Source organism: Phlebotomus papatasi, chromosome 3 (assembly GCF_024763615.1).
Source record: "Phlebotomus papatasi isolate M1 chromosome 3, Ppap_2.1, whole genome shotgun sequence".
In the NCBI taxonomy this organism is placed as follows: Eukaryota; Metazoa; Arthropoda; class Insecta; order Diptera; family Psychodidae; genus Phlebotomus; species Phlebotomus papatasi.
The window spans coordinates 33,793,411-33,816,094 of NC_077224.1; the positions used below are offsets into that span (position 1 = coordinate 33,793,411).

The window sequence follows — 22,684 nt, forward strand, 5'->3', positions numbered from 1 at the left end:
GGCCAGAAAATTTTTGGTCGAAAAAAAATAACGGTATATTATTGTATTGTATTGTATTGTATTTATTTTTATCTTGCATTTGATCGTGTATATAACCATATGTAAAATTCAGAAACATCTGAGACCATGAAGGGTACCTCTATGGTCGTCGTGAGATGGATTGGCCTTAATAAGAATGATAAGGGAACATTTTCCTTTATTTAGCTCCTTTTGTTTCATAAAAATATGAATGATAATTACTAATTCATGCTCCTTTATTAATTGCATAAGCAATTAAAAAAGAGGAAAAATTTGAAAAATATCTCTAATAACTAAATTAAATGACTTATATCAACTAATAATTTGTCGAATTCTCCAGGTAGAAGCAAAAACAAGGTCGAAGCAAAAGAAACACACAGAAAAAAAATCTTTTAGGAAAAAAAATAAATGTCAAAGAGAAAATTTAGTGTAGAGAATTTTGCATTTTGAGTGAATTCGAAGAATTGTGAAAAATCTAAGTATTTTGGGAGCAAAAAAAATGTGTCAGGGACAGGTCTTAGGAGGAAAGGATTTTGTGTTTTAAGTCTATATAAAAACAGGGTCAAAAAAAATTAAAAACGAAAAAAGAAAATTTCGCTACTTGGGTAAATTAAAAAAAGCTTCGTGAAAAATTTACGTGAAAGTCTATTGAGGGCTAAAAAAATGTGTCAAGAGGAAAGGATTTTGTGATTTGGGCTGAAGCGAAAACAAAGTAGAAGCAAGAAAAAATGGAGTTTTATGGCAAAAAAATATCAATAAAAAAATTGAGAAAAGAATTTTGCGATTTAGCTAAACACAAAAAAAACATCATGAAAAATCTAAGTTTTTCGGTAAATTTACCGAATTTTTTTTAGAAAATACCTAAATTTTAGGTATTTTCTGCTTTTATTGTGTTTTGGTGAGATAAAAAGAGCTAAGGATAATGAATAGTACTTGATTTAACTCATGGGTCTCCTGAGGAATCCAAATCAATAAAAATAGCGATAGATGTGATTTTAAAACAATCAGAAATTAAGAGATTCTTTTTAAATATCTTCAAATAATGTGGAATAAATTTCTCTAAAAAGAAGAGGAGAGATTTGGATTTTTATATAATTTTTTTTATAAGGTGACTCCGGTGACTCTATCCATGCCTGAATCACTGAAATGAGGGCTTTCTATTAATCAAAGCAGGAGTTTAGGTACAGACGAAATGCTGTTCTATGTGTTCCTTATAAGAAGAAAAAGAGACTTCTTAAATATTTTGTTTGGGTTCCAGTATAAAAATTTATTTCTTGACAATCTTCATATTTTCCTGATTTTTTAACCAACTTGAAGGCCATTTTTTACTCTTTATTTATATAGAGCAGTTTAAAAAGAGAACCAAAAAAAAGAAATGAACATTTTTGGAACGCCAGAATTTTCATCAAGAAATTTCCTTTGTAAATAGATATTAACTTTTTTCGGACCGCACGCAGCATATGCTGCAAGTCAATTTCATAATTTTTTTAATCAAAAATATCTAAGCTCAGAAAATAATTGAGGTCCTACAAAAAATATCTTACATTTGGACATTCTTATAGTTTGTAATCATCCACAAGAATCGGATTTTTCTCAGTTCTAAATAATAATAAAAAAAAAACATTGTTTTTCACAGAACATTCATATGCTGCTTTGGGTCCCAAAAGAGACGAAAGAGTTAAGGAGACCCCTTAAAGAATTCCAATTGATAGTTGGTATGTTCTTCAATTTGTAGGATAACTCAATAGCTTTCCAACAAGCCCTCATTGATTAATTTCTGATCACTAGAACATGAATTAGAAGCGAATATGTGAGTTGGTACATTTTAATTTCTGAACATTTTGAACTTACCAATTTTTTTTTTAAAAATCTATTTCTTATCCGATTTCAATGAAATTTTGCAAAAACATTGTCCACTAAATGAGCAATGTTCCTCTAAAATATTGAGAAGAAATTCTCAATAGTCTTCCGCAGAGAAATTTATTCCTGGCGAATTTGTGAATTTTCGTGATTTTTCACTACAAAGATTGCCGTTGAGGAACCTCTAAACAGCGTCCAAACTTATTCTTGTCTAAGAAGCATTTTATTGTCTCATCATATAAAACAATTTTCCGGCCGGGCCAAAAGAATCTTTTTTTTGAAACACCCTACTGACCAGCTACCTAACTTCCAAAATGCTTACATGCAAAATGGGGATTCTGGAAGTTGGGATGAGGATCTGGGAGACTTTGACGGTTGACTGGGAATTCTCATGTGGTGCACCAGATTCGGTATCTATCCTACTATCATCCTGCATTAAAATCATTGAGTAAGTTTTTGCTGGTGCTGACCAGCTACCTAACTTCCAAAATGCTTACATGCAAAATGGGGATTCTGGAAGTTGGGATGAGGATCTGGGAGACTTTGACGGTTGACTGGGAATTCTCATGTGGTGCACCAGATTCGGTATCTATCCCACTATCATCCTGCATTAAAATTATTGAGTAAGTTTTTGCTGGTGCTGACCAGCTACCTAACTTCCAAATACATACAAAATGGGGATTCTGGAAGTTGGGATGAGGATCTGGGAGACTTTGACGGTTGACTGGGAATTCTCATGTGGTGCACCAGATTCGGTATCTATCCTACTATCATCCTGCATTAAAATCATTGAGTAAGTTTTTGCTGGTGCTGACCAGCTACCTAACTTCCAAAATGCTTACATACAAAATGGGGATTCTGGAAGTTGGGATGAGGATCTGGGAGACTTTGACGGTTGACTGGGAATTCTCATGTGGTGCACCAGATTCGGTATCTATCCCACTATCATCCTGCACCAGAATCACTGATTATGGTTTCACGGTTCCTGGCCAAATACCCAACTTCCATTTTGCCTACATGTAAAATGCCCCTTCCTAGAGATTGGGATGAGGAGCTGAGGGACACTTACTGTCGACTGGGCATTCCCACATGGTGCACCAGATACGGTATTTATCGTACTCTCATCCTGCAGCAGAATCACTGAGTAAGGTTTTAGGGTTCCTGGCCAGGGTCTCCTGAAGTAATATTTCTGGAGTGGAATTTCCTTGAGATTGAAATGGATATCTCTTTGTCTCACACTAGGCTCTTCGCATATTTACCTTAGATGGTAATAATTTCCTGGTTTTACAACTTAATTGATTTGCATTCTCATCATTTATTCTTTTTTTGTTTGTTTTTACACTCACTATTTTTTTCTGTGTAACTTTGCTCAGAGTTGCTCAAATGGGTAAAATCTGTCAAAATTTTTTGGGTAATTTTTTCAGGGTAGTGGAATTTGCACAATTATTTTCTCAGAAAGATTTCAAATGGGTTTGAGGTTATGAAAGTCCACCGGGTGACATCCAATAACACAAAATCGATTTCCCGCGAAAAATTTTCGGTAAAACTTCGGGCTGATTTGTTGCTAACTTCAGTTGCTTCGAGAGTGGAGTGCCAGTGTTTTTTTTTCCTCCTGCTCCTGCCTCTTGCAGGATTTTTCATGTGACTCTTTTTCTAGTTCTTCTGCAAGTGTTGAGTGTGAAAATGGCAATTTTTAGTGTCTTAAGACTCCCTCTTACCTTGAGAACTGCTTATTGTGGGAAATCAGTGTTGAATGTATGTGAAAGAGATGATATAACACCACATAACCTCATTCTCATTGATTTTTTTGATTCCTTCTTCCTCTGGTTAGAATCCCAGACTTTTCTCTTCCCATGCCAAGTTCGCGGAGCACAAGCCGCTGGAGAAGATTAGGAATATTGGGATATCTGCCCACATTGACAGTGGAAAAACGACACTCACTGAGAGGATTCTCTACTACACCGGCCGGATAGAGACTATGCATGAGGTAAAAGGGAAAGACAATGTGGGAGCCACTATGGACTCGATGGAGCTTGAGAGACAACGGGGGATTACCATTCAGTCTGCAGCCACTTATACCATCTGGAAGGAACACAATATTAACATAATTGACACTCCTGGTCATGTGGACTTTACTGTGGAAGTTGAGAGGGCACTTCGTGTTCTGGATGGAGCAATTCTTGTTCTGTGCGCTGTAGGTGGAGTTCAGAGTCAAACACTGACGGTCAATAGGCAAATGAAGCGATACAACGTTCCCTGTCTGGCATTCATCAATAAACTAGATCGAATGGGAGCAAATCCAAACCGTGTCCTGCATCAGATGCGTTCCAAATTGAATCACAATGCCGCTTTCCTGCAGCTTCCCATTGGCCTTGAATCTGATTCTGAGGGAGTTGTTGATCTTATAAGGAACGAAGCTATCTACTTTGAGGGAGACTTTGGAATGAAGATCAGAAGAGATGAAGTCCCTCAAGAGATGAGGGCAGAAGCTGGTGATAGACGGCAGGAATTGATTGAACATTTATCAAATGTGGATGACACTCTCGGAGAGCTCTTCCTGGAGGACAAAGGATTGACCATTGAGGACATAATGGGAGCAATTCGGAGATCATGCCTCAAGAGGAAGTTCACGCCTGTTCTCATGGGTACTGCACTCAAGAATAAAGGTGTTCAGCCCTTGCTGGATGCAGTCCTGGACTATCTTCCAAATCCCGGTGAAGTGGAGAATACAGCTCTGGTGGAGGAGGAAGGAAAGCCCACTGAGAAAATTGTTCTAAATTCAGCCAGGAGCGATTCCAATCCTTTCGTAGGATTAGCTTTCAAACTAGAAGCTGGAAGATTTGGTCAGTTGACCTATTTGAGGTGCTATCAGGGAATGTTAAAGAAAGGAGATAATATCTACAACACGAGGACCAACAAGAAAGTTAGGATTGCTAGGCTAGTTCGTTTGCATTCAAATCAAATGGAAGATGTAAATGAAGTTTTTGCCGGAGATATCTTTGCTCTCTTTGGCGTCGATTGTGCCAGTGGTGACACTTTTGTGGTCAATCCAAAGCTCCCACTCTCAATGGAATCTATCTATGTTCCTGATCCCGTTGTGGCTATGTCAATTGTGCCCAATAATACCAAGGATCGGGACAATTTTTCAAAAGCCATTGCCAGATTCACCAAGGAGGATCCTACATTCCATTTTCACTACGATCCCGATATCAAGGAGACCCTAGTCTCAGGCATGGGAGAACTTCATCTCGAGATCTATGCACAACGCATGGAACGCGAGTATGGGTGTCCAGTGACACTGGGGAAGCCCAAAGTGGCTTTCAGAGAAACCCTAGTGGCTCCTTGTCCCTTTGACTATCTCCATAAGAAGCAATCAGGTGGCCAAGGGCAATACGGAAGGGTTACGGGAATACTGGAACCCCTTCCTCCAACGAATAATACAGTCCTGGAATTTGTGGATGAGACAATTGGCACGAATGTGCCCAAGCAATATATACCAGGAATAGAGAAGGGCTTTAGGGCAATGGCAGAGAAAGGCTTGCTCACAGGTTAGTGTTAATTTTAAAAATCAGTCATAAGCCCGCAGATAAGCTTATGGTGGTAGGTGAGATTCTCGCTGTCTTTTGGAGGTAAAAAATCGCATCTACACTGTGAGTGAGAGAAATCCGAAAAAGTTGAAATATCATTCCGGAAAAATTAATTTTACCCTGCAGTAGTGATCCAAAATCGGTGTAAATATTACCCTTTTTCGTGTTAATTTTACACTTAAACAGATGTAAAATTAACATTAAAAAATATTGATATATTTTTACACCTAAAAAAGTGTTAAATTTATGAGGAAAAAAAAGTTAATCGCACCCTCTTTTTTTTCTCAGTGTAGTAATCTGTTCTCGACGGCAGAAAACGAATAAAATTAGCTCCACGCAATTCTTTACCCCCAAGATTCTGCCAACAATCCAATTTTCACCTACATATAAAAAAATCTCTGATACCATAAGATATATCTGAGATTTTCTCTTGTCATTTTCTATTCTAAATAGTTTAAAAAAGTATAAAAAACCAAGAAAAACGGGTGGCAAAGCGTTTCAGGCTTTGCGGAATGCTCGAACTCGTGACTTAGATGCTATACCTAAAAAAAAGAACTTTCGCATCAACCGATTTGAACCAATTCAAGTGCCTCCAAAATAGTTTAAAAATGAATAGAATTGATTTTCGGATAAAAATTAGTTACCGGCCATGAACCGGTTCAGAACCGATTGGAACCGGTATCCAGGAAATAGGAAATTCCAAGACCTTTCCAACGAGCCCACACATAATACCATTCGCTTGATAAATGGGCTCTCTAGTGTCTTTTTAGCTATTGACCTTGAAAAACCGGTATTAGGAATGATTCAACGGTATTAGGTGAGATTCTTAATAATCTCACCTACAGTAGAGTCTCGCTATAGTCCATATTTGGTTCCAGATTTGACACTTGGGTCGCACTAGTCCATGTCATTTTTTAAAATTATCAACGACTTTTAGTATTGAAATTGCTCGACGGCTTCCACTTTCTTTGCGATTGTGGTACTTGTCCTCGCTCTCTTCATTGTGGATCACAATTATCACAACTACTTAATAAAGTTTGCCAAAAATATTAAAATAATTATGACAACATTGCATGTCGCGTACTCTAAAACATAACCTAACTCAAAATCAGAGTTTTGAAATCAACGATCGATAAATTGTGGACTATAGAGCGATGGCTTATAGCGAGACTCTACTGTACTATAATCCTATCAAAATTTCATGTCGTCCGATCGACCTCAAATTTGGCCAAAATGTGTTTCATCACTTCGTGATCACGAATATATGGGGGGCTAAGTTACGTTCCCGGCGGGCCGCTCTTTGGAGCTTAATAGCTCCTAAACCAAAAGAGATATCGACTTGCGGTTTTCGGCAAAGGTTATATGGGGTAAAAATTGCAACTTGGTGCATTGACCCCCCCTCCTGCTTCCGCCATTTTGAATACCCCCCTTTTTTGTTTTCTCAATAGTTCCGCCCCTATGGCATCGATCGGGCTCAAATTTTAGTATGTTATAGCTGAGTCTTAGGGCTTTCGATCAATACTAAACTTAAGGTCTCCCGCCGACCCCCCAGACCTGAGCAATTAGGATCCAAAAAACAATTCTTAAAATGGCCATAACTTCAGTTCTAATTGTCAGAATGTAAAAAGTGAGGGCGTTTTGGAAAGCTCTCGTGAAATACCACTTCCCCTTCTAACATCGCAAGTTCATCAAACTACCGCTAGGGGCGCTATTTTTAAAAAGAAGATTTTTAAATTTTCTAAAACTCAAAAATTCCTTTGTGCATCGGGCTGAAATTTTAGTAGGGGAGGGTGGGGTAGTTTCACCCCTAAATTACAAAATATGGATTTTAAGACCATTTTGTAAAAATATGATAAACAGAATTAAAACTTTATATATTCTGTGAGTTACAGTTGGGTTTCGGGTTAATAAAAACAATAACAATAATCCTTTAACTTCATTGGTCTATTGTGGAGAAGATGATTTCATTTGAATGGCAGGATGCGTGAAAGTCCCCCGTAGTGGGGCAATTTCAAGATAAATAATGAGGCAATTTTTGAAAAAGAAAAAATGTGTTTATATGAAACTTGCGATATCAGAATTGATTAAAATTACTATTTTAAAGTCTTCTAGGACTTTAAAACATAAAAATATAATCGAGCAAGAACTTTATAACAGAATTTTAACTCTTATTAATCATACAGTGAAAATAAAATATCGCCACAAATTTTCAATCCTATTTCTCATTAATTGAGCAATTTTCTTTAATATTTTATACGAAAGAAATGTGTTTTGTAGTTCTAAGCTAATTCAGAACATAAATGGATCAATATGTCGCCTTAGAACATGTCGTTTTTAGTATAACAGTTTTATAATAGTATTTTAAAATCTTGAATTGTCATAATACTACAAAAAAAATTATAATATCTTGCTGAAAACATTCTGAAAAATATTATAATAATTAACTTTAGCGTTTTTAAGCACTTAAAATCATTGAAAGATTTTTTTTTTTAATTTTTTTGTTAATGAGTTTTTAGAAAATCTACTTCCCAAAATTTCGAACTTTATCGACAAAAACAGCTACAAAACGTTCTCAGTGATTGCTTTACGTTAATTTTGATTAAAAAAGTAAAATATTGGACACAGGAAACTTCTCCATGTGCTTGCTCGAAACTGCCCCTTACGCACTTTCGGAACTCAAATCAAAATTGTCAGAACCGTCTTAGAATTCATTCAACGCTAAATGCCTTATAATAATCATAAAACCACTAGTAAATTAATACAATTATGTTACTTCGATAGATAAGTGCAATGGTTCAGAAATTGTTGAAAATAAGACATTATAAAAAGTTTCATTTTATTGCAGTTTTATAAAATCAATTACAGAACTCAAACTAGAAGCGTTACGAAATTAATTATTTTTATGAACATGGGTCTCAGTTATAGCTTCAGTAACATAAAGGTTTTATTTCAATCCTTTCAAGGAGATAAGAATATGCAAAAATTGAACTGCCCCACCCTCACCTATGTTGTAGCCGCTGATTATACCTATCAAACAAAAGAATATTTAAGTCGATCCATTACCCCTGACCCGAGCTATAAGGGGTCAAAGTTCGAATATTGACCGGCCTCTATCTCCGGTTCTAATTAACATTTTGAGCTAAATTTTGGGTTTTTGGTTTCGTCTCGATGAGCACTTTCATATGGAAGTTCAAAAAGTCACCACAGATGGCGCTGCGATAGCGTCAAAATTCATCGAAATTCAAACTATTTTTTTTTAAAAAAAACTGTGTTGTGCAAGTTAATGAAATTTTTGAGTGTTGTAGTCCAGTCTAGGACGTTTCCAAAATGGGGCGTAAGTGCGCTGTGGTTTCAATAGAACCGGAGATATGAGGGGTCAAAGTTCACGAAATTCAAAAATCATATCTCCGGTTCTATGTGACTGATTTTGATGGATGAGGGCTTAAACGAAAGATCTCACCAAATGTCACAACTTTTTAGAACATTTGAACTTCGTGAAACCAACACCAGGGGCGCCACAGTCGAAAAACCAATTTCAATATCACATAACCTCAATTATATTGACTGTCGCTGAACCGATTTTGATGATTACTTCGACATAATTGTAGAGGACATTTGTCTCTAAATTTCGTCTATACATTATTTTTCGATTAGATAATGCGATTTGTCCGATTTTGTCGTTTAAGTGTGAAAAAATTGATTTTTCCCATAATAACGCTTTGGAACCACTCAGATGCCAATTTGACTACTTCTTCTCGACCAAGACACTTAAAATAGGGTTTTAAATGGAAAGTCTCACAAAATACAACAATTCTTTGATATAGTTGAAGTTCATCAAATGAACACTTGGGGCGCTCTGGTCGAAAAACCGAGTTCAGAAACAAACAACCTCGATTATCTCGGCTTCTGATTAATCGATGAGATCAAGTTCTACGGCAAAATTATAGAGAACATTATGGTCTACATTTCACCCATATATCACTTTCCTGTCACTCCATCCAAATCTTTGATATTTTGGTTTAAATACAAAATTTGTATAATTTCACGAATTTGATTCAAGATAACTGAATGGCGTACCCCAACTTCAGCTCTAAATCGAATTTGCATACACTTCGAGTTAGCTCACATTAAGAATCTCACCTACAATAAGCCAGTTAGGATTATCTGTCCCTTTTCGTCTAAGGACGAAATGTCCGCCTGGGTAATCTCTCAAACATATACAAAAATGAAAAAACAATCGTACGACGCGTTTTCGAGCAATCCCAAAAAGCAGAGTTTTGGAGGGGAACGAGAGGTTTGGGGGAAAAATGAGGGGCATGTTAACGATCCTTGGGTCTACTTATGGGGAGGTTCCCCATAAAGGTGTGGCCGATGCATTTGATATCATCATCTGACATCACCACCACGATATTCAGTCTTTGCCGAAAATCGTTTGGTGATATCTGTTTTCGTTTTCTCGCTAACGACGCTTGAATCACGTAGAATCAGCCGTACGGACGGACCATCCCGAAAATCAGTCAAAACTAATATTTTTTACCGATCAATACCATAGCTGAGTTATTGAGAAAAATTTGAGGGTGTTCCAAAATGACTTAAGGGGTTGGAGGTGGGTGTTTTACATCACCTACTTCCAACTACTCTTTTATCGAAAACCACTTGCTGATATCTCTTTTCGTTCTCTCTCCAGAAGTAGCTATAAGACCGATCGATGGGACGAAATGTCCATGAAAATCGGTTTTTAGTGCATATAATGATATTCGTAATCTATGAAATGTCAAAATGTGTAGATTTAAAATTTTGGATCCGATCTGACGAGGTCGGTTTTCACCTCGGACCACAAAAGCTCAGATCATAAAGAATCTCAGCTTACAATCAAGTGGAAATTGTGCAAATTCTTATTTGAATTTTTCGGATAAAGAATCGTCGAACGAACTGATCTTGATTGGCTGAATGCGTTTCTTCATCTCTAAAATTCAACTCACAATCGAAAAATTGTACACATTCTCAATGCCTTAGACAGACTTAAGACTTAATCCGAGAAACGGCTTAGTAGAAATTGATGGAAATGCAGTTTAACCCTTTAAGGACGATTGGAACACCGGTGTCCCATAAAGAAAATAATTTTTCCTGACTATATCTAAAGTTATTATTTTCCTATAACTGTGCATAATTGTAAAGTAGAAGGTTGAATGAATCTTAAATATTTTTTGCAAATCTCTAGCTATTTGCTATGTAGTAAATATTTAAGCTCAAATATGGCGAATTTTTAAATTCTCAAATTCATAATTGATTTTACTTATTTTTCATACTTCCAATTTTTTTTTTTAAGCAAAACCCTTTTTGAAAATAAAAACTACAATAACTCATACGTAATATTTTTCATTAAAGCGAAAAATATTATTCATTGGTATCGTCAAAAAAAAATTACTTAAATTTTTGGGCTATTTTTGTCCCTATCATTCATGGAGACAAAAAATACACCAAATTAGACTGTGTTGGCTTTTCGAAGGTTAGATGTAAAACGTTTCACAAGTTTTGCTTATCGGTTTCATTTTTATTGGTGATTTTCGGTAAGCGAAAACTGTGTCGTCGTTAAAGGGTTAACCATATTTTCGAATATAATTACACTAAGCCGTCTCTCGGCTAATCCTTATGTCTCTCAAGGCACTTACACTGGATCCTGGAATTATGCACATTTTCAGGACCGAAAAAACGCGCGAAATAACATTTACCCATCGAGAAGATTTGTATACGCTCGTAAGATTTCTTTTGATTAATGGCCTCTACACAATAGCGAAATTTATGTCCATATTGAAGAGTTTTTCCTACACAAGCATAGGTAATTTGCTTCAATATGGACATAAATTTCTCCAGTTTGTAGGGGCCATAAGTCAATCGTAGAACGCATGCCACGCGGAGTAAAAGTTGTTAGAACAAAAAAGATTACATATACAGTCCAAATCTTTATAAAAAAAATCCATTTTTTTTAGGTCATCGGTTGTCTGGTATAAAATTCCGCCTTCAGGATGGTGCCCATCATATGGTGGATTCCAGTGAATATTCCTTTTTCCTGGCCGCCCAAGGAGCTGTACGGGAAGTTTTTGAAAATGGCGCCTGGCAGATCCTAGAACCCATTATGTCGGTGGAAGTGACAGCTCCTGAAGAATTCCAGGGAGCCATCCTTGGTCAGTTGAGTAAACGCCATGGAATCATCACTGGAACAGATGGGAATGAGGGATGGTTCACCACATACGCTGAGGTTCCCCTGAATGACATGTTTGGCTATGCGGGTGAATTGCGATCTAGCACTCAGGGAAAGGGTGAATTTACAATGGAATACTCACGATATTCTCCTTGTCTGCCGGAGTTGCAGGAAAAACTCATTCAGGAATATCAACGATCACAGGGCATTGTAGTAGATGAGAGGAAAAAGAAGAAGAACTAAATGTTTTTAGTGTATATTAATTATTAAATGAATTCTTTAAATAAATTATTTTAATGAAGTATTCAGTTTTATTTTTTAATATGAAATTAAGTAAAGAAAGGGGTGGCAAAGCGTCCGAGGCTTTGCGAGCTGCTCGAACTCCCGAGAAAGAGCTCTGCCTTATATACCTTTTCGCAAGTTTTCTGATGTACAGAAAATTATTGTCGAATTTATTTTGTCTATAAAGGTGTCTACACATTGAGAACAATTTTCGTCAAAAAATGCTTTTTTGAAGGAAATTGGCTGCAGTGCTATAGGCAGAAACGTCAAAATTCTGTCAAAAATGCAATTTTTGACAAAAATGGCTCCCAATGTGTAGAGGCCTTAAATCACTACAAAACCATCTTGAAGTTGAAAATTGTTCAAGAAGAGGGTTTCAAAAAAACATTAACCTTTTAATTAATTAATTGAACAAATTGTGTGAAAATTAAGCTTTGACCTTCAATAATTGAAGATGGCGAATTTTCCGGTAATAGGTATCTAAGGACGAAATGTTCAGCTGGACTACCTCCATAACATATCCAAAAATGAAGAAAATCGTCAGGGCCAATTTTTTTTTAAAAATTAGAAAAACCTCATTTTTTGCCTATTTTTGGGGGATAGGGAACGCATGAAGGGGGAGGGGTAAAAACAAAGAGATTATTTTCAAGATAAGGTCATTTGAGGAGGGGTCATCGGAGACCGAAAGTTGATATCTCTTACCGTTTCAATTTTATATGGGTCAAAAAACTGAACAAAGTGCGAAAAACAGTATTTTCAAAATAAATCTATTAGCGTTACTTTCCCGATCCATCAGCGATTATGACCGATGCAGTCGGATTCAGAATTATCTTTCAAAAAAGTCCAAATTTAACCATATCCGTTGAAAATTAGGCCCTCCAGGATGGTTGATCTTTGACCTTGAATAATTCAAGATGGCGATTTTTCCGGTGATAGGTGTCTAAGGACGAAATGTTCAGCTGGACTACCTCCGAAACATATCCAAAAATGAACGAAATCGTCAGGGCCAATTTTTTGCAAAATTAGAAAAACCTCATTTTTTGCCTATTTTTGGGGGATGGATGGACTGACAGAAAACTGATATATGGGTGAAATTGCCGTAGAACTTGGGGTCCCGGTCAAAATCCCGAAAGCCAAAGTCCCGAAAGCCAAAATCACGAACGTCAAAATCCCGAAAGCCAAAATCCCGAATGGGCCAAAATTCCGAAAGCCAAAATCTCGAATTCTTAAAAGTGTCATAGCTGCAACCTCAATTGCACCCGCGCTTGCTGGAGGCAAAGGGAAATTTTCTGTGTCTTGGAAAATTATTCTAAACATTTTCCTCCATATAATTTCATCCCTTTCATGGGGATCTCAGTGGTGCAATAGGCAAGACAGCTGGTCTTGGGCGGACGAGATATCTGACTCGACTCTCAAAGTTGTGAGTTCGAGTCCCGCCCGGTGCAAACAATTGAATGTCGAGAAAAAGACATTTTTCACTGCTGTAAAACGTAATAAAATGCACCGCCTCTGCCCACAAACCTTCAGGAACACGGAAGAAGCATTCACTACGGGGAAGGCGTTCCTGGGCGATCTATGATCAGCAGATTCTTCCAACACGAGGCACCTTGTAATGATTACATTGTAATACCCAAATAAAGTGTCTCGATACGATTAATAATAATCCCTTTCATGATTTTGAACATTCGGGATTTTGGCTTTCGGGATTTTGGCTGCCACAGAGAGAACTGGGCTAAACCTCCAGTCTGAACCCGGAATAAAGTCACTAGTTCGAGCTTTTCGCAAAGCATGGGATGCTTCGCCATCGCCACACGGTAAAAACCCTTGGACACTGAACAAAATATTGGAACAAGTTTTGTTATGAAATGCAGTTACAATTTTGTTAGAGTTTTCCTTTGGAACCGTTTTGATACAGTGGAATGTCTACAAATTCGAGTTGAATTCGTTTTATACAAATTCGTTCCTGAAAGTTGGAATATAATTTGTTGCACTTGGCTGTTTTATTCCCACTCTCAGGAACAAATTGGTACATATTTTTTATAACAATATTATTCCTACATCTGTAACATATTTGTTCCAAAAATTTTCGGTGTCCGTAAACGAGGTAATTTTTGGAACGAAATTGTTACTCATATGGGGAATCTTTTTGTTCCCATTGTCGGGAACAAATCCGCGTAAGTGATTTCGTCTTACAGTTAAGGCCTATACTTCAGTCGAGATGGATTTCGGTGGCAAAAGTTCATAAGGAACATCAAATAAAAATCAACTTAAGAGTGTTTTATTTATACAGACGCATGCATGACGAAATCAAATGCGATTTCTGGCAGCAGGAGGGAAAGAGAATTTCGAATTAAAAAAGTAAAACCATGTAGCACGAAAATTGCCACAGATTTGGCGTCCTCGATACGATTTTATACTAGACGAGCTATTTATTGGTTGGAACACATTCATTATTAATCTTGGGTAGGGTGGAGTAACCACTTATCGCCACTTTTAGGCAAAACTGAAATTAATTTAATTATAATTTTAAAATCCTTATTATAAAGTAACTTAAATTTGACACAAAGTTACTTAGATATGTTGTCTATACACTGAAGAGAAATCCGAAAAAGTTAAAATAACATTCCGGAAATGTTAATTTTACCTTGCATTATTGATCCGAAATCGGTGTAAATATTATGCTTTTTAGGTGTATTAGGTGTTAAAGTTACCCTTTTTCATGTTAATTTTACCCTTAAAAAGGTGTAAAATTAACATTAAAAAATGTTGATATATTTTTACACCTAAAAAGTGTTAAATTTCTGAGGAAAAAATGTTAATCGCACCCTCTTTTTTTCTCAGTGTAGATATATCAAACTAATAGCCCCTCAATTTAACGGTGTATTACTTAAAAAAAATGATTCTTATTAAAAATACAAAAAATGACCACTTCTCGCACCCGCTTGAAAAGGCCCAAACTCAATTATTTTGGACAATATTATTAAAAAATATATTTTTGTGAAGACCGCCTCCAGGCGGTCTTCACAAAAATCACATTTACAGCGACAATAAAGGTTTTATTTATTTAAAAGTGATATAATGTCCTCGATAATACAGTAGAGTCTCGCTATAATCCATATTTGGTTTCAAATTTGACACTTGTCGCACTAGTCCATGTAATTTTTTAAAATTATCAACGATTTTTAGTATTGAAATTGCTCGACGGCTTCCACTTTCTTTGCGATTGTGGTACTTGTCCTTGCTCTCTTCATTATGGATCACAATTATCACAACTACTTAATAAAGTTTGCTAAAAATATTAAAATAATTATGCATGTCGCATACTAAAAAACATAATCTAACTTAAAATCAGTGTTTTGAAATCAACGGTCGATAAATTGTGGACTATAGAGCGATGGCCTATAGCGAGACTCTACTGTAGTCTTATAAACATCTCTTGAAAGTTTGAACTCATTTTGACTCTTCGTTTTGTTGCTATTCCCAATTTTGTGTGACAGGTCAGAGAAAAAGCAACAAAAAATATTTGTGCAAAAAAACTCATTTCCAATTTCCATAAAAATACCGATTTAAAGTTATCTGACTAAAATAATTTTTTTTACTGAAATATATGTCATTCTACTTTGTATATTTTATTAATTATTTAACACCCCCCTGGAATGTTCGTTATTTTGGCCAAATTTCTATAGAGAATTCAAATTTGCACCATGAAGGCATGACGCGAGCGACACGCCGCGGACAGATCCGTAACCCCTTGACAATCGCCGCATTGTTGTGTTTTTTTTATTTGGATGGTCCAGAGTTTTGTGAGTAAAAGAAGTGAGAAAATCAGCAAGTTGTAGAAAAAATATAATTTCCAGTGATTAGTGAGTGTGAGTGAAGACATTCGTGCAGTAAAACGTGTGAAAAATGAAGTGCACGGTCGTGAATTGCTTCAACTCTAAGCACCGAAATCCCAATGGGGTGACCTTCCACAGGTAAGTTACAATTTTCTTCTTTCTTTTGACGCAGCAATTTTAGTGAAAAATAGTGAGTGAAAGCTTATTTAATTGTGAAGGCGTGGGGGTGTAATTTGTTCTAAGCGGCGATTAATATGAATAGAAAAAAATTCTGAAAAATGTGGATACGGTGAAAATCTTCCCGGCCAACATATTCGACAGGATAGTATTTAGGGGTAATTTTGTCTTGCGAAAAAACATCTTCAATTGCTTTTTTTAAATCAGTGAAAAAATTGTTTGAGCTTATAGAAAATGAGTTTTCGAATAAAAACCAACTCAATATTCGTGTAATTAGGTTTGGTGAATTGACGAAGAGGCTATATTGCACATTTCTTTTTTTTTTTAATAAAACTAAAGAAAATAATTTAAACTAAGAAACAAGTGGAAAGTGGAATAAAAGAAAATATGCTAAAGAATATCTCTGACTTGTATTTTTGCAATTTTGTTTTGGAATTATTTTTTTTTTTTTTTAGATTTCCAAGTAACTTGCAAGTTCGGGAAATTTGGGCTACACGTCTAGAGCTCTCTATGTCCCTTGTAGGGAAGGATAAGTATGTGTGCAGCATGCACTTCAGGCCAGAAGATATCAAACAGAAAAATACTTCTAAAACTCAGCGCTTCAAATATGTGCATTTTTTTGGATCCAACTGCTCTTCCGATTGTAAGTAACATTTTTTCCTTATTGCGCAAAATGAGCTGAAATTTTATTGAATAAGATAAATGTAAAGATATATAAAGATTTATAACTAATTTAATATAGTAGTTTGGGTCCCGGTCAAAATCCCGAACGCCAAAATCCCGAAAGCCAAAATCCCGAATGGGTCAAAATCCCGAAAGCCAAAATCCCGAATTCTTAAAAGTGTCATAGCTACTCTCACGATTGCACCCGCGCTTGCTGGAGGCAAAGGGAAATCTTCTGTGTCTTGGAAAATTATTCTAAACATTTTCCTCCGTATAATTCCATCCCTTTCAGGATATGAGAAATTCGGGATTTTGGCTTTCGGGATTTTGGCCTTTTCGGGATTTTGGCGTTCGGGATTTTGGCTTTCGGGATTTTGGCTTTCGGGATTATGGCTGCCACCGAGTAGTTTATATAATATTTGTTGCTGATCTTTTTGTTGAAAAACATGTCATTAAGAAAAACAGAAATCTTACTAATTACCACGTACCTATCAAATTTTGAGAATTTTCTCAGTAATTTTATTCTATGGTTAAATTTATGCATATTTCTCTTCATGATGGAAGAAAGTGGTCTCTTAGACGTGGATGTAGAACAGTATTGCAAATGTCCTATAGGATTGTTCTGATTAGAAATCTCTTAGTTCTTTTAGAAGATCATGGACAAAATAAATAAACATTTATTTCTCGTATTAAATAAATATTATTTTATATTCAAAATAATAAGTAAATGTAGAGTAAATTGCTGCTTTTCTTGAAATCGAAATCAAAAATTGCTAGTTTAATGTCGCATGGTTTTGATTTTTTTTTATCTAATAAGAGATGATTGCAAAGATTACACTAATATGAATGTTCATCCATAAATCTAACTTATTTATACGATATTTTGTTGTGTTCGAGATCTACGAGCGTACTTATATACAGTCCACTTTTTATAAATTGACAGCACTGTAGTTTTTAAACAGCAAGAGATATCAACTTTAGGTTATCGATGACCCCCCAGAAATCAATGTATTCTAGAAAATTCACTTACCCAATTCACACCCCCCAACCCATCCATCCCTTTCAAAAAAATACGTTTTTACTTTATATTTGGTCCTACGGATTCGGATCATTTTCGGTGTGTTTCAGAGCAAGTCCGGACGAATATTTCGACCAGACACCCAAGACCAGAAAAAATCGCAATCTTGCATTTATTAATGTCAATGATTCTGGAGGGCTTATTTCTCAAACAAATTGGTCGATTTTTGATTTAATTTAAAGGTATCGAAATCCTAAACCCGGCTGCATCGGTCTCAACCGCTAATGAATTGGTAATGTACCGGATTTTGATATATTTCAAAAATATAAATTATCGCAAATTTTTGGTTTTTTTTAAATTTCAAATTAAACTTTGATAAATTCGCTTTAAAAATATCTATGTTTATTTTTCTATAGACTAGACTAAGTCTAGAAAAATAAAAGTTGCAATTAACAAACTTATCTTACCAGTAAATTATTTAATTAAAAGATTAATCTTAGGAAAATCAAAATATATTGCATTTTAGTTTGAAAACACTTTGTTTGTTCGTCGTAATATCCTATAGAATCTTAAAGGTTTATCTTCATAAGAGCAATTTTATCGCAAAAGTTTCATTCTGTTACCTAAAAAACATCTTATTTATCTTCTAAATTACGATATAGGCATAAAATAGAGCCTGTACAACCTCACATGACTTCATAGTAATATTGTTGGTTCAATGATAACCATTTATATATCGCTCATTGGATTTTAAAGGAGTTCATCTCAATCTGAGTCATTTTTCAGGAGACAGTATTAAATATTCAATTCGTTATAAATAAATATCTTACGCAAATTTTTGTACAATAACTGTTTGATTCTTTTCTATTTGTCTGAGCACAATTATAAACATTGAAATTTTCACGTTTTTAACTTATAAAATAAGTTCTTTTCCTGTATGTAGTGAAGATGGTCCCTTGTTCTTCCAAAGCTCTATTAAATTTTTCTGAAATAAAAGAATAGGGGACCAACTAGTGACAGTTGGTTCCCTACCTCACAAAAATGGCGCAAGAAATTCATATTTGTTCCCCTTTACTTCTAATTAATTGTGCATGTATGTAAGAGATTAAAATTGTGAAAAATATTTCTAACAAAGTAAGTTAGTTCTATATGTTATCTGAAAATTTATTAAATTCTCTTTCTGAGTACATCAAAATCTCAAAATTACAAAAACTCGGGATGACCCCCCTGACCCACTTTAAAATCCAATGATATTAAGTCCAGATTTACACAATAGGAACCGTATAGTATTCATTTAAAAATAAACGCCATATATATTATTCTTACTTCCCCTCTTAGAATTTTTGCCATTCTAAATTTGAAGATTAATTGTATGGAATAGAACAGTTGATAACTTATCATAAGGAAACAAATTTTGCGATTTTTTTATAATTAGAATTTTTCTCAATTACTTTACATTGTTTTGTTTTTGACTTGAAATGTTACCGACCTCGAAGTAAAAAGATTAGAGATATCAATAGAATGACTAGAATGTAGTGCAATTGCATCATAAATTGAGAAATATATCATTTCACTCATTGCCTACCAATTACACAAGATATTCTCCTGAGAAATTCCTGAAATAAATTTCCTGATCATAGGACTTAAGGCAGACACAAGCAGATTCTGGTGTTCATCTTGATGACAATACACAGCTTGGGAGTCATAGTTCGAAAATCTACGCTACAATGGTAGAACTCCAAAAGTCATCCGTCAGCGACTACAGTGCCATGGACGATGATTGCGACGAAGTCGAGTGGATTGAATTCGAAGATGACATATCGGAGCCATGCAATACGGACAGTGATTCGATAATTATACAACCTCAGAAGGAGCATTTCCACCGTTTAGCTCTGGAGGTTGGTCAGCAACGCTAAGACGGCGGTGGCCGCAAATATTGCTTTCTGATTAACTTTTCTTTATGTCTGCTTTCAAGAGCACTTGCTCAAAACATGTATTGATATTCAAAATTAAAAAAAACTTAAATCATACAACAAAATGCAGCAAGATTTCTGTAAAAAAGAATTGAATATGCAAGTCTTATTGAAAAATCTGATCTGTAACAAATGAACATGATCATAAATATAATCTTAGTTAAAAAAAGCTATATATTTTGTTTTCTTTCTCATCCTAAACGAACTTAAGATAAAAATGTGAAATATTTTAAAATATCTTTCTAAAGCCTGTGTTACAAATAGGCCGAACAAAGCTTTGAAGCATTAAAATTATTTATTTTTAGCTAAATTGAAAAAAGTAAAACGGTGGCAAATCGAGTTGACCCTTTTATATATTTTATAACTAGGGTAAATGTCCTAATTCAAAACCATTTCCTGACGCTTTAACTATGACAGAAGATTCAACACATTAAGTTCATCTTTTTTCTGAAGAGAATTACATAAATTTGCTCCTTGACTCTTCTAGAATGTTATTGTTTAGTCAAAATTCTTTAGATATAATTTGAAAACTTCTTAAATACAAGAAAAATACGCAAACGTAAAATGCTTCTATTGGAAACATATTAATAAAAATGGAGACAAGGAAAATTTCTTAATTGGAGACAAACAGTGTAAGTAAAACCCCGACGAAATGCTTCCAAAACCTTGTTGAGTTGCTCCTGTGTTCAAGATTTGTTATTATTCCTAGTCTTTTCTCTTTCCCCATCTAAAACAATATTAAAATTTCTCAAAACAAATCATATTTCCGGGGTTTCCTATTGAAACATTTGCAGACACTTCAGAAAAACCCTTTTTGTTCACGAAATAGGTAATTCTTTCATTTGAAAACTTTACGTACCGTTAACAATAAAGATTAGCACTTAATTTAACTAAAATGACCCAGAAATGTGAGATAAATGTTAAACAAAACGAATAAAGAACAGTCACTTTATTGTGTTTTTAATTGGAAAACTTGGTCGATAAATAAAAAATTCGATGGTGAAAAGGTACACTTTTAATTTTTCTGAGAAATTAACAAATTAAAATTTGTATGCATGGATTTTCGCTTTATTTGGAAAAAAATTAACTAAATAATGAAACTGAGGTATAGAAAATATATAAATATAATAATTTAGTACTGAATTTATCGTGAAAACAATGACGTTTCCATTTGGAGTAGCGAAAAATTTCCATTTGGAGCAGGTTTTGAATTAGCTTAATTTACCCTATTATAATCTAAAAGAGAAATAAACAAGAGAAAAAATATATTTATAATAAAATTGAATTTGCAAAAATATGTTACCCCTAATTACAACCCTGAAATGTGACATCTCTTATTGAGAACAGGTACTTTTTTGGTATTTGAAAACTAACGGAAATTTTTAAATAGAGAGTAAAAAATCTTTCATGGTGTAACTGTTAAATCCGACGGGGGTGTTATTTAATTATTTATTAATTTTTAATTTAATTAATTATTTAATTATTAATTATTTAAAAATTTGAAAAAACTAAAAATATGAATTTTAGAAGCAAAAAGAGTTTCAAAAGTTTTTATATTTTCTCACCTAGCGCCTAAACTAAAAGAGATAATGAAGAATGGATGGTTTTTCGACTTTATTGGATCATAATTATCCTAGAAAACATTGTTTTAGAACTTTTTTCACATATTAAAGAAAAAACACCGTTAGAGGGTTAACTATAGGTGGCGAGAAGTGGGTCACTGGCGAGAAGTGGTGACACCACCCTATCTTTTTGTTCCTCCTAGAAGGTACAAATTTGTTCCAAAAATTTTCCATGTCCGTGGACGAGCTACATTTTGGAACAAATTCGTTACTAATATTGGGTATCTTTTTGGGTAAAATGAACAAGATTATGCCAAAAATTATGGTGTCTGTGGACGAGCTAATTTTTGTAACAAATATGTGCCGAAATTTTTTACCGTGCACTAATACTCCAGCTTACAAGAACTTTCAAAATCGTCTGTAAAGTCTGTAAAGAATCACAGTTACCATAAGCTTATCTGGGCTTATCCACCTCCCGGGGACCACTTTATTTTTCTGCATATCTTCGCGAATTGGATAATTTTTGAGAAATTATGTTACACTGTTTGTCCGTCTATAGTCGTAACCAAACAAAGGCTAAACGGTTAGAGATAGCGACTTGAGATTTTCGAGGGTACCCTCTTTATGAGTCCACACAACTCCTATTAACACGACTTATTTTTCTCTCACTCTTGAGCCTCCTTTCGGCTCCTTGGCAATTGGATGGAATGGACAATAAAGGCGTCTACACATTAGAGATGTGCGCCAAGCCGATTTTAGCCGCTCGGCACGAGCCGCCGCGATTTTTGCTTAGCCGCCGCTGCCAAAAATTTTTAATGCGCGCCGCCAGCCGCCGCCGCTAGTTCTTTTTTAGCGCGCCGCGGCGAATTTTGTTTATATTTCAATTCAATTAAGTAATTTTTCTGACAATAACCATAATAGACAATTTTCATTCTTATGAAAAAAAAATGTATAGTTAGGATAGTTAGTTATTATACTATCTATTGTCAAAAGGCTTTTGCTTAAAAAAATTTGGATATAAGGTAAAGTTCCTGGAGTCGATCGCCTCTCGAGTAGACCACCCTGGGTTCCTCAAGTCGACCGGTGGAAATATTTATTTAATTTATTTGCATTTACAATAATATTTAGCGAATGGTTTAACATCATAGGGCCAATTATTTCATAATTAATTCAAATCAGTGCAAATATTATAGAAATTGACCATAAAACCCTGAAAAAAAATCATAAAAATACGCAGCGTTAAAGTATTTCTTAAAAAAAATCGCAATTTTTCATCAAATTATGGCATACTTTTTGATATTCTTGACTTTTTTCTTAAGGAATTATTTCAGTTATTACCTTCACAGATTACTGGAGAATTCAAATTGTTACTTGTGCAAAAATTTTACTTCCATGACTAAGTTGAAGATTAATTTTATGTATTAAAATTGAAAGGGCATTTCAAATAAATTGTTCTTCAATTCGACCGGTCGACGAATCATAGCAAGTGAAGCTTTTTTCACTTGA

The 22,684-nt window shown here is 34.9% G+C and overlaps 2 protein-coding genes across 3 annotated transcripts; both read left to right on the plus strand.

Moving 5' to 3' along the window:
* The first annotated feature begins 3,446 nt into the window (after nucleotides 1–3,446).
* LOC129805371 (elongation factor G, mitochondrial-like) lies at nucleotides 3,447–11,971 on the plus strand. The gene is made up of 3 exons (XM_055853252.1): nucleotides 3,447–3,633; nucleotides 3,710–5,426; nucleotides 11,456–11,971. The coding sequence occupies exons 1-3, from the start codon at nucleotides 3,562–3,564 to the stop codon at nucleotides 11,908–11,910; spliced, it is 2,244 nt and encodes a 747-aa protein (XP_055709227.1). The 5' UTR covers nucleotides 3,447–3,561; the 3' UTR covers nucleotides 11,911–11,971.
* A 3,745-nt stretch (nucleotides 11,972–15,716) lies between these two features.
* Nucleotides 15,717–19,748, plus strand: LOC129805373 (uncharacterized). Of its 2 annotated transcripts, XR_008752088.1 has the most exons (3): nucleotides 15,717–15,923; nucleotides 16,418–16,605; nucleotides 19,284–19,748. XR_008752088.1 is itself a non-coding variant. In XM_055853253.1 (2 exons), the coding sequence occupies exons 1-2, from the start codon at nucleotides 16,498–16,500 to the stop codon at nucleotides 19,557–19,559; spliced, it is 384 nt and encodes a 127-aa protein (XP_055709228.1). In that variant the 5' UTR covers nucleotides 16,328–16,497; the 3' UTR covers nucleotides 19,560–19,748. The 2 variants fall into 2 exon arrangements, 1 of the variants encoding a protein (XP_055709228.1); XM_055853253.1 differs by lacking the exon at nucleotides 15,717–15,923 and having other exon boundaries at nucleotides 16,328–16,605.
* The last annotated feature ends 2,936 nt before the right edge of the window (nucleotides 19,749–22,684 follow it).